At 39.6% G+C, this 12608-nt stretch overlaps 1 protein-coding gene across 1 annotated transcript in view; it reads right to left on the reverse strand.

The window, feature by feature from the left end:
- Positions 1-12608, reverse strand: part of CTNNA1 (catenin alpha 1) — a 179110-nt gene that overhangs the window by 119985 nt on the left and 46517 nt on the right. The window contains exons 4-5 of the mRNA XM_006070838.4: positions 1603-1769; positions 973-1092 (exon numbers count right to left, since the gene is read on the reverse strand). Coding sequence (XP_006070900.3) covers positions 973-1092; positions 1603-1769 — 287 coding nt within the window. The remainder of the gene's footprint in view (positions 1-972; positions 1093-1602; positions 1770-12608) is intronic.

The raw sequence follows: 12608 nt of genomic DNA on the forward strand, positions 1-12608 counted from the left end.
CCTTTTCTTCCCTCACTGGACATACTGACTGTGTGCAAATGCCATGCCTACAGCTTCTTCAGTGAGGCACACTGAAGATGGCAGTGCTGGAAAATGTAAAGACATGGAAACCTTGATGATACTTGCAAAACCTTTAAATTTAACAATCCTGAAGTCACTTAACCTATCCTGGGGCTTCTAATCAGTGAGAAAATAAACCCCCCAATGGTCATGCAATTTAGGAACTAGGTTTTCTGTAAACTGCAGTGCAAAATTATCCTAACCAACACAGGTATCAGCTAACAATAATAAGAATTCATCTTTTCAGGACTTTTAAAAAGCAAGAATAGCACAAGCTTAATCAGGGCTATGCAAGTTATTACAGCCAGATGGTGACACATGCATCCCCTCTAGAGGACACACATCTAACACACAGCATCCAATAGAAAGGGCACAGGAAGACTTCAAGCATCCCAAGAGCAAAACACTGAAGGGTGAGCCAAAGCTGGAAAAAGAAGAACACTGATCCATATGTCACACAACATAAATTCCTAATACTATAAAATCTAGTAATAACAAATGATAAGAAATACTTAAAAGTTACAAAATATGGAGGGCAAGGTACTTTCTGATATAGAATTCCAATATGTTTTTGACTGGATTTTTAGAAGTCTGAATTAAATTTCACCATCAACTCAAGTTCATCCTTGAACACAGAGAAGAAAGGTGTATCACTTCTCAGAATGCTATTGCAAACTGCTAAGGTACCTAAAGCAAAATTTTCACAGGAATCAAAATAGGAGCATAATATGGATACAACCTAATTCTAACTTTAGTAACAATACTGAAGGACACATCATAAACTAAATGTCTTAATGGAACTATATTAGAAGAGGGAGATATTGGCACCTTTTGAAGACTTAGGTTAAATGAATTTTTCCCACTAGGTAATAATATAAACAACTTAAATATATCCCCAAATCATGACTGTACCTGTTGTCTTTTGGCTGCCATAATGTTCAGTTTATCCACTTCAGGTTTCAGGGCTTTATACTGTATTCCCAAGTCCTGTTCAGTGCCAGCATTCCTCAGTTTCAAGATACCATCTTCTACCTATAAAACACACCCCCACAAAAGAAAAATTCTCAACAATGCAAGTCTGTACATAAAGAAGATCTAGAACTTTTTATTCCTTTCAATAGCTACTCAGATAGTAATCCAAACTTCCTCTTAAATTTACATTTGGGCAGGTACCACATGGGAGTTTTACGGGAGGTAGGAAAATACCGTATTATTTTGACTTTCATGTAAAAGGATATAATTTACCATATCTTGATTTCTCAACTCTGGAACTCTGCTGGTACAAAGAAATGCTTAATCATTACCACAAAAAGGGAAGAAGTCAAAAACAATACCTTTTCTGCAAAGACACCATAGGCCCACAGCACAGCCAGTATGATGTCCACGTGGAATAGAGGAGCAAGTGGAAATTAAAAACATTCCTGGTCCACTTAGGTAAACCAAGTTCATAACCAAACCAAATCGTAAGGAATGCTGAACTAAGTATGGCCAGCAGCAGCCTTGCTGTGATAGAACAAATTACAGACATCAGCCTGTACTTACAAGTTTCAGCTGAACAAGTAATTTGTAGACATCTGCCATGTCAGCCAAAATAAGCAGCCGGGTAACAGCAGAAAGCAAAGCCCGAGCTGCCCGAACCATGTTGCCACGCTTCACGGAAGAGCAGGGATCATCTGCAAACTCTCCTGCAGCACTCTTCATCAAATCACCTGTTTTACAGAATGGAAAATAAATTCAGCAGGAATGAACCAAATAACTGGTCTACATTTTAAAAAACAGTAATTCAAACTTTGTATATTCATACACAGAATTTAAGGATTTTTATTTTTGCTATTTTCCTCTTGCATTTGTCTTCTAGCTGTCACTAAGACAAGCAACCACATATATTCCTGGTAAAAGCACAGTATCTGCAAAGTGATTTAGCACTACGTATCAAAAGCCTTAAAAATACTTCTTCCCAATAAGAAAAAAAATACTTGTTTCCATTCATCTAGTAATAATACTCCTTTCCAAAAAGGACCACTATATGTATCCTAACCGTGAAAAAAATTCAAGATTTGAATGGGAGGAAAAAAATGGATCTAACACAATCTACCCACACATCCAAAGAATGATACAGAAACATAGCAACCATTATGAAGAACCACCACACTTCATTAAGCATTTCAACTATCTAATGCATAGAGCTCAAACAGAAACTCACTGGTATGTGAAAAGACAAGAGCTTGTCACGGACTCATTCATTTTCCTCATAGCATAACACTTCCAACAGTTCAAATACCCAAGCAAGCATCTAGTTAAGTAAATTAAGGTAAAACCTACAATTGACTTTTATGCAAATATTAAAATATATATGAAAAATGTTAAAGTTTATGAAATCTTAAACAGAAAAAAGATGAAATGATAAATGTATGTAATCTGTGCTTTAAAAAAAGGGAAAAAGATTGGAGTAAAAACACAACAATTATACAAGATACAATCTAATTCTATATTATTCTGTATTTATAAAAACATTTTCTATAACAGACATCATATTCATAACTTTAAAAATTAACCTAAAAATATATACATTTTACTACAGTTATGAGGAATATCCAACTTATACAATCCCACCTTAAACAATGCCAAGAAGTTCTAACATTTCCTAGAAACTTGTAAAGTAACTTATACTTTTTTGTTATGTGTTTCTAATAATAATCATTGAAGGTGCTTATCGTTTTCTCTTTTCTTATAGTTGGAAGTAGCAGGAGTGCCAGGGTCTGTTCCTCTCTATGGTGACTATCTTTGGATTCCTGAAAAAGCAATTACTCCCTCCCTCAACTTCAGATTAAAGCCTAAAGGCTATTCACTCTCTTATCTCTTCCACAAATGTAAAAAAAAAAAAAAAGCACATTCACATGAAGCCACACTAATTCTGAAGAGACCTACAAAACTTCTCTTAACTATCAAAATTTTAGTCGTAGAATATGAGCTTTAGCAGGGGAGTTAAATTCACCCTCAGTTCAGTCGCTCAGTCATGTCTGACTCTCTGCGACCTCATCGACTGCAGTACGCCAGGCTTCCCTGTCCATCACTAACTCCCAGAGGTTGCACAAACTCATGTCCATCAAGTTGGTGATGCCATCCAACCATCTGATCCTCTTTTGTCCCCTTCTCCTCTTGCCTTCAATCATTCCCAGCACCAGGGTCTTTTCCAATGAATCAGTTCTTCAAATCAGGTGGCCAAAGTACTGGAGCTTCAAGCTTCAGCAACAGTCCTTCCGATGTATGTTCAGAACTGATTCCCTTTAGGATGAACTGGTTTGATCTCCTTGCTGTCCTAGGGACTCACAAGGGTCTTCTCCAAGACCACAATTCAAAAGAATCAATTCTTAGGCACTCAGCTTTCTTTATGGTCCAACTCTCAAATCCATACATGACTACTGGAAAAACTGTAGCTTTGATTAGATGGACCTTTGTCTGCCAAGTATATGTCTCTGCTTTTTAATAAGCTGTCTAGGATGGTCATAGCTTTTCTTCCAAGGAGCAAGCGTCTTTTAATTTCATGGCTGCAATCACCATCTGTGCTGACTTTGGAGCCCAAGAAAATAAGTCTCTGTTTCCATTGTTTCCCATCTATTTGCCATGAAGTGATGGAACCGGATGTCACGATCTTCATTTTTTGAATGCTGAGTTTTAAGCCAGCTTTTTCACTCTCCTCTTTCACTTTCATCAAGAGGCCCTTTAGTTCCTCTTCACTTTCTGCCATAAGGGTGGTGTCATCTGAAAGTTATTGATATTTCTCCCAGCAATCTGAATTCCAGCTTGTGCTTCATCCAGCCCGGCATTTCACATGATGTACTCTGCATATAAGTTAAATAAACAAGGTAACAATATACAGCCTTGATGTACTCCTTTCCCAATGTGGAACCAGTCCGTTGTTCCATGTTTGGTTCTAACTGTTGCTTCTCGACCTGCATACAGATTTCTCAGGAGGCAGGTAAGGTGGTCCGGTATTCCCATCTCCCATCCAAGTACTAACCAGGCCCGACCCTGCTTAGCTTCCGAGATCAGACAAGATCGGGCATGTTCAGGGTGGTATGCCCATAGACTGGTATTCCCATCTCTTGAAGAATTTTCCATGATCCACACAGTCAAAGGCTTTGACGTAGTCAATAAAGCAGAGTAGATGTTTCTCTGGAACTCTATTGCTTTTTCAATGATCCAACGGATGTTGGCAATTTCATCTCTGGTTCCTCTGCATTTTCTAAATCCAGCTTGATCATCTGCAAGTTCTTGGTTCATGTACTGTTGAAGCCTGGCTTGGAGAATTCTGAGCATTGCTTTGCTAGCGTGGTGAGATGAGGGCAACTGTGTGGTAGTTTGAACATTCTTTGGCATTGCCTTTCTTTGGGATTGGAATGAAAACTGACCTTTTCCAGTCCTGTCGCCACTGCTGAGTTTTCCAAATTTGTTGGCATATTAGTGCAGCACTTTCACAGATCATCTTTCAGGATCTGAAATAGCTCAACTGGAATTCCATCACCTCCGCTAGCTTTGTTCCCAATGATGCTTCCTAAGGCCCACCTGACTTCCCATTCCAGGATGTCTGGCTCTAGGTGAGTGATCTCACCACTGTGGTTATCCAGCTCATTAATCTTTTTTTGTATATTTCTTCTGTGTATTCTTGCCACCTCTTCTTAATCTCTTCTGCTTCTGTTAGGTCCATACCATTACTGTCCTTTATTGGGCCCATTTTTGCATGAAATGTATCTAATTTTCTTGAAGAGATCTCTAGTCTTTCCCATTCTATTGTTTTCCTCTATTTCTCTGCATTGATCACTGAGGAAGGCTTTCTTATCTTTCCTTGCTATTCTTTGGAACTCTGCATTCAGATGGGTGTATCTTTCCTTTTCCTCTTTGCCTTTAGCTTCTCTTCTTTTCTCAGCTATTTGTGAGGCCTCCTCAGACAACCAATTTGCATTTTTGCATTTCTTCTTCTTGGAGATGGTCTTGATCCCTGCCTCCTGTACAATGTCACAAATCTCCATCCATAGTTCTTCAGGCACTCTATCAGATCTAATCCCTTGAATCTATTTCTCACTTCTGCTGTATAATCATAAGGGATTTGATTTAGGTCATACCTGAACGGTCTAGTGGTTTTACCTACTTTCTTCAGTTTAAGTCTGAATTTTGCAATAAAGAGCTCATGATCTGAGCCTAGTCAGCCTCCGGTCTTGTTTTTGCTGACTCTATAGTGCTTCTCCGTCTGTGGCTGCAAAGAATATAATTAATTTGATTTCAGTTTTGACCATCTGGTGATAACCATGTATAGATTCTTCTCTTGTGTTGTTGGAAGAGGGTGTTTGCTATGACCAGTGCCTTTTCTTGGCAAAATGTTGTTAAACCTTTGCCCTGCTTCATTTTTTACTCCAAGACCAACCTGCCTGTTCCTCCAGGTATCTCTTGACTTCCTACTTTTGCATTCCAGTCCCCTATGATGAAAAGGACATCATTTTTTGGTGTTAGTTCTAGAAGGTCTTGTAGGTCTTCATAGAACCTTGCTTCTTCAACATTTGCAGTTGAGGCGTAGACTTGGATTACTGTGACATTGAATGGTTTGCCTTGGAAACAAACAGAGATCATGCTGTCGTTTTTGAGATTTTGAACCCAAGCACTGCATTTCAGACTCATGTTTTCTATGAGGGTACTCCATTTCTTCTAAGGGATTTTTGATCACAGTCATCTGAATTAAATATGCCCATTCCCGTCCATTTCAGTTCACTGATTCCTAAAATGTCGATGTTCACTCTTGCCATCTCCTGTTTGATCACTTCCAATTTACCTTGATTTACGAACCTAACATTCCAGGTTCCTATGCAATATTGTTCTTTACAGCATCAGACTTGACTTCCATCACCAGTCACATCCACAACTGGATATTGTTTTCGCTTTTTCCTGTTTTCGGTAAGTCGCTTCATTCTTTCTGGAGTTATTTCTCCACTCTTCTACACTAGCATATTGGGCGCCTACCGACCTGGGGAGTTCATCTTTCAGCGTCCTCTCTTTTTGTCTTGTCATACTGTTCATGGGGTTCTCAAGGCAAGAATACTGAAGCGGTTTGCCATTCCCTTCTCCAGTGGACCACGTTTTGTCAGAATTCTCCACTCTGACCCATCTGTCTTGGGCATCTCTACATGGCACGGCTCATAGTTTCACTGAGTTGGACAAGGCTGTGGTCCATGTGATCAGTTTGGTTAGTTTTGTGTGACTGGTTTTCATTCTGTCTGCCCTCTGATGGATAGGTTTATGAAGCTTCCTGATGAGAGAGACTGACTGTAGGGGAAACTGACTCATGTTCTAATGGGTGGGGCCATGCTTGGTAAATCTTTAATCCAATTTTCTGTTGATGAGTGGGGCTGTGTTCCCTCCCTGTTGTTTGGCCTGAGGCCAAACTAGGTAGGGGTAATGAAGGTAATGGCAACCTCCTTCAAAGCATGCACTGTTGTATTCACTGCCCCTGACCCTGCAGCGGGACACTGTAGACCCAGGCCTCCACCGGAGACTCCTGGACACTCACAGCAAGTCTGGCTCAGTCTTATAACAACATGGTAAGTAAGCAAGTCTTACTAACAAGATGGTGTAATAGAAAGACGTGCGCTCATCTTCTCCTGGGAGAACTCCCAGATTGCAACTCACTGCTGAAAAACCATCAACCGGAGAATGTTGGATCCCACCAAAAAAAATAATCCACGTGCAAGGGCAAAGGAGAACCCCCTTTCGCAAGAGGGGCGAAATCATGTTTAGAATCAAACCCCATATCCGCCAGAGATGCTCAGAGAGCTCAAACAAAATTTTGTGCACACCAGAACCCAGAGACCCCTCAGAGACTGACTGAGCCAGACCTGCCTTTGAGGGTTTTAGTGTCTCCTGCGGAGGCACGGATCAGCAGTGGCCTGCTGCACGGACAAGGGCTCTGGCTGCAGCAGACTTGGGTCACAAAGCGTGTGGCATAAGCCCTCTTGGAGGAAGTTACCACTAGCCCCACCATTGAGCTGCTGAGCATATGACCCACAAACTGCAGAACAATTATACCAAAGAAATTCTCATACTGTTAAGAAAGTTCTAGAACCCACAACAGATTTCCCAACCTAGGGATCGGCAAAGGGGCTGAGAACTACCAGGGAATTTGACTTTGGAGGCCAGTGGATTTGATTACAGAACTTCCACAGGACTGGGGAAACAGACTCTTGGAGGGCAGAAACAAATTCACCCTCAGATTCATATATTAATTAGGCTAAGAAGAACCATACAGTATTAAGAGTAAAGACAAGCTCTGTATATATGTCTATGTGTATTGTAAGAAATAACTCACAATGAAGAATTTGATAGTTAAAAGTTTTCCTGGATCTAAGATACAGACACATGACAATTACGTGGATGTTTAACAAAAATGTTATTTTACGGTACTTAAAATGAGTGCTCAATCATTCATTTATTTATTTATACAACAAATATTTGAGCACCTCAAAGACTATATTAGGTGCCAGTGATACAGTGCTCAAGAAACAGCCCATGTCCTCCTTGAGCTCTATGGAGGGGGAAGACAGACAAGCAAACAATTAAAAGCTGATTAAGACAAGGCATCTTTACTCAAAGGGCCCACAAATCAGGGAATATTACAATGCAACCAGAATTAAAATAGCCCTGTGGACAAGATGCTATGGGAATACATTAGGAAAAGCTCTTTACTCATGTACAAAGTTGTCTCTAAAGTCTTGCAAAAAAGATATTTGCCTTAATACTAAGCAATAGAGTTCCATCTATTTATTGAGAGCTTATTACACACTAAAACAAATCCACTGCCAGGGATATATGAAGCTGAGCAAGACTTACTTTCAAATAGTTTATAAATGAGAAGTGATCATACAGAAATTATGTGTCATTTTTAACATACAAGCTTTAAGAAAGGCATAAAATAGCATAGGGCCAAAAAAGGAAGTACTAATGACCAGGTTGGGATATAAGTGAAATGCCAGCAACAGTTTTATGGAAGACACAGTACTCTGAAATAGACTCTACCGTCAAAGGACAGGAAGAATTTGGGGCAGTAGAGTTAAGGGAGTTAGTACCTCAAGCAAAAGAAACAGCAACATACCAATATCTAACATTTATTAAATGCCCACTCCATGACACTATGCATATTTTATTTAATCCTATCCACCACCGAAAAGTAGGTGCTATTAGCCCTTCTATACAGAAGAGACAACTCAAGTTTAGACAAGTTAACTAACTTAACCAAGTCACCTAATAGTAAATGACAGAGTCAGGCTTTGTAATGCTTAATGCTTATGGTCTTAGGACCACGTATCAGGCTGCATATACAATAAAAAGGTGTATCTGAGGGCTGAGTAGTCTAACTTGGAAATGAGGGATGTGTATAAAAGCAAGCATCAGATGATGGAGGGTGGAAGGCCATAGAGTACAAAGAAGAATCCCTAAGCCAAAGAAGGAAATCAAAGTCAACCTAACATATAATAAACCTGGCCAGAGATACGGATCACAAAGCCACAAGAAGAGCCCAGGAAAGGGGACTTCCCTGGTGGTCCAGATGGCTGAGACTCCAAGCTCCTAATGCAGGGGGCCTGGGTTTGATCCCTGGTCAGGGAACTAGATCCCACATACTACAACTAAAGATCCTGTGTGCTATAATTGAGACCTGTAGCAGCCAAATAAAAATAAATAAATTTGGGGAGGCAGGGAAAGAGCCCAGGAAAGAGCAATAGTAAACTATAAAGGCTGGGGTAAAATGATATGAAAACCCTTGATTATTAAGAGTGAGGGAGGGAATTCCCTGGCGATCCAGTGGTAACAACTCTGCATTTTCACTGCCGAAGATCTGGGTTCAATCCCTGACAGAGAACTAAAATTCCACAAGCTCATTGGCATGGCACTCCCACCAAAAAAAAAAAAAAAGGAGTGAAGGAAAAGAAAGCATGGAAGATCACTTAAAGAATTCAAGGTATACCTGTCCTGAGATGGAAAAGAGAGCCAGAGCATACTAAACGTGTGCACATGAACCAGGGAAGATTTTTTTTTTTTTTTTTTTAAAACTGGAGTCCTTGAGACTGTGGATTTAGGAGTAAGGGAAGGAAGACTCTATGACAAGAGAAACAAGGAGACCTAAGATGATAGACTGTCAAAATCAAGAAGTATTTGCATACGAAAGTGGTCAACAAAGTCAAATATATACATGTAGATCATCAGGAGAGAACTGAGAATTCAGAAATACAATGAACTAATTTTCAACAAGGCTGCCAAGACCATTCAATAAAGGGGAAAAAATATTTTTAACACATAGTGCTAGGGCAACTGAATATTCACATACAACAAAATGAAGCCTGACCCCCAAATTCATATCATATACTTTCAAAACAGATCAAAACCAAATTTAAGAGCTACATTTTTAAAACACTTAGAAGAAAACATTGATATGTCTTCAAGACCTCCAATCAGGCAATAGTTTCTTAGATATAACACATTAAGTACAAACAACAAAGAAAAAAGACACAAACTGAACATCATCAAAATGTAAAATGTTTGTGTTTTTAAGGACAGGCTCAAGAAAGTAAAAAGACCCACAGAATGGGAGAAAATCTGGGGTGCTGATAAGGATCAAAGTACCAATAAGACATAAAGAAGTCTTGGGTTTCCCTGGTGCTCAGTGGTAAAGAATCTGCTTGCCAATGCAGGAGACAGGTTCAATCCCTGATCCAGGAAGACCCCACAGGCCACAGAGCAACTAAGCCCATGTGCCACAACTATTGAGCTTGTGCTCTAGAGCCCAGGAGCCACAGCTACTAAAGCCCACGGGCCTTAGAGCCTATGCTCTTTAACGAAAGGCCAAAGCAATGAGAAGCCCTCGCACTGCAACTCGAGAGTAGCCCCAGTTCACCACTACTACAGAAAAGCCCACACAGCAACAAAGACCCCGCACAGCCAAAAACCATTTTAAAAAAAGGAAAATGCATATCAAAAAAGGTACTCTTTAAAAATCAACAATAAAAATACAAAAAATCCTATTTAAAATAAGCAAAGGGGGACTTCCCTGGCAGTCCAGTAATTAAGATTCCGAGTTTCCAATGCAAGAGGTATGGATTCAACCACTGGTGGAGGAACTAAGATCCCACATGCTGTGTGGTGTGGCCAAAAATAAATTAACTAATTAAAATAGGCAAGGGAATTATACCACATCTCTCCAAAGAAGATACGTAAATGGCTAATAAGCACATGAAAAGACACTCAATCTCAACTGCTCTAAGGGCAAAGCATGTCAAAATCACGGAATTTCACTTCATATCTACTAGAATTGTTGTTGTTGCTGTTTAGTTGCTAAGTTCTGTCCATCTTTAAAAAAGACAAACAACAATAAATGTTCGTGAGGATACAGGAAACTTGAACTCTCACAGCCCACTGGTGGGAATATAAAATAGTACAGCCACTTTGGAAAACAAACCAGCAGTTCCTCAAAAGGTTAAATATAGAGTTACCATAGTTCTTCAGTTTCTAAGTCATGTCCAACGCCTTGCAACCCCACGGACTGCAGCACGCCAGCCTTCCCTGTCCTTCACTATCTCTCAGAGTTTACTCAAATTCATGTTCGCTGAGTCAGTGATGCTATCTATATATTACCATGTGATCCATCAATTCTGCTTCTAGGTATATACCCAAGAGAAATGAAAACAAATGCCTACACAAAAACAAATATATGAATGTTTACAGAAGCACTATTCTTAACAGTTGACATATGGAAACAATCCAAACACTCATCAACTAATAGATAAAGAAAATGTGGTGCATCTACACAATCAAATATTTAGCCATAAAAAGGAATAAAATACTGATACATGCTACAACACAGATGAACCCTCAAAGCATTATGCAAAGTGAAAGAAGCCTGCCACAAAAAGCCATATATTGTAGTACTCCCCTTATATGAAATGTTCACAATAGGTAAATCCATAGAGACAGAAACTATCACTGTTGCCAGGGGCTGGGGCAGAAAGAAAGACTGAGGATTACTAGCTGCTAATAGGTTTGAGGTTTCCTTCTAGGGTAATGAAAATGTTCTGGAATCACATAGTGGCGATGGCCTTTATAACCTTGTAAATACACTTAAAAACCACTGAATTTGTATCCTTTACAAGAGGGAATTTTGTGCTATATGAATTATGACTCAATAAAGACAAAGAAGAGTATTAAATGCAGTGACCTAAAAGTGTACTCACTGTGGAGTTAGAGGTTAGCTTAAGGTCTGACTTTGCCACTTACCAGCTATGTGACTAAACTCCAAAGCCTGTTTCTTCCTTTGAAATATGCAGAGAGTACCTTGCTGTGAGGGTCAACTAATAACACATATAAAAGGCCTACTTTATTACCTTGCACTGGGAGATAATACAGGGTTGGTAGAAATTATTACCATTAGGCAAAACACAATGAGAAGACAGAGAAAAGATCTTCATTGCATTTCCTGAGTATTTAAATCTGTCCAACAATGTTCCTCAAGGGCGTTCTTGCCTTTTTTCAGCAAGTGTTTACTGAGTGCCTGCTATGAGCCAGGCACTAAACACTTGGTATAGAAATTAACCGGACAAAAATTCCTGGTTCTAGGGAGCCTACAATTTAATTTGAGGGAATGATAACAAACATAATAAATAAATCAATTATGGAGGGGCAGTAAAAGAAAGGACAGAGAGGGGGGATATAAGATACAATTTAAAATGGGGCTCTAGGAAGGTCTCAATGAAAAGGTACACTTGGGGAGTCTTGAAAAACGCAGCACAGGAGGGATGTGGCTGTCTCAAGGCAAGATTCCAAGCAGAGGAAACATCAAGTAAAGACCCTAGGGTAGATGAACTCTAAAATGATCTTGGAAGGCCAAGAAAGCCAGTGGAGGTAATGAGGAAGAGGGACTGGGGGAGGTACAAAAGCCAGATCTAATGGGTAACAGAACCAGTTAGAAATAAAACTGTTCTTTCAAGAATCTGATTTGCTCCTAGGAAGAAAAATCAACAGCCTATTAACAAAAAAATTTATTTTGTGCAGGATTAGAATGTGGAGAAGGAAATGGCAACCCACTCCAGTGTTCTTGCCTGGAGAATCCCAGGGACAGGGGAGCCTGGTGGGCTGCCATCTCTGGGGTCACACAGAGTCGGACACAACTGAAGTGACTTAGCAGTAGCAGCATCAGCAGTAGAATGGAAGAGAGTATGATCATGAATTTACAAGTCAGACAGAAACTGTAGCTTCACCACTACCAGATCAGTTTCCACAGTTGTGTAACAAATAATACAGGTGACCCTCACTTTGCACAGTAGTGCAGGTCTATAAAAATGATCACACAAACTGAAACAATGCAATATGATCTTAATTACCAATGGGAAAAATCACAACTGTCTTGTGATCTTCAAAATTTTCTCTCAAACAGTTAAAAGCTTACTATTCCTTACACACACACACACACACACACATACAGGGAAATGAAACTAAAATAGTACAACTAGTATTTA

The sequence above is a fragment of the Bubalus bubalis genome, chromosome 9 (genome assembly GCF_019923935.1).
Source record: "Bubalus bubalis isolate 160015118507 breed Murrah chromosome 9, NDDB_SH_1, whole genome shotgun sequence".
NCBI classification, from domain to species: domain Eukaryota; kingdom Metazoa; phylum Chordata; class Mammalia; order Artiodactyla; family Bovidae; genus Bubalus; species Bubalus bubalis.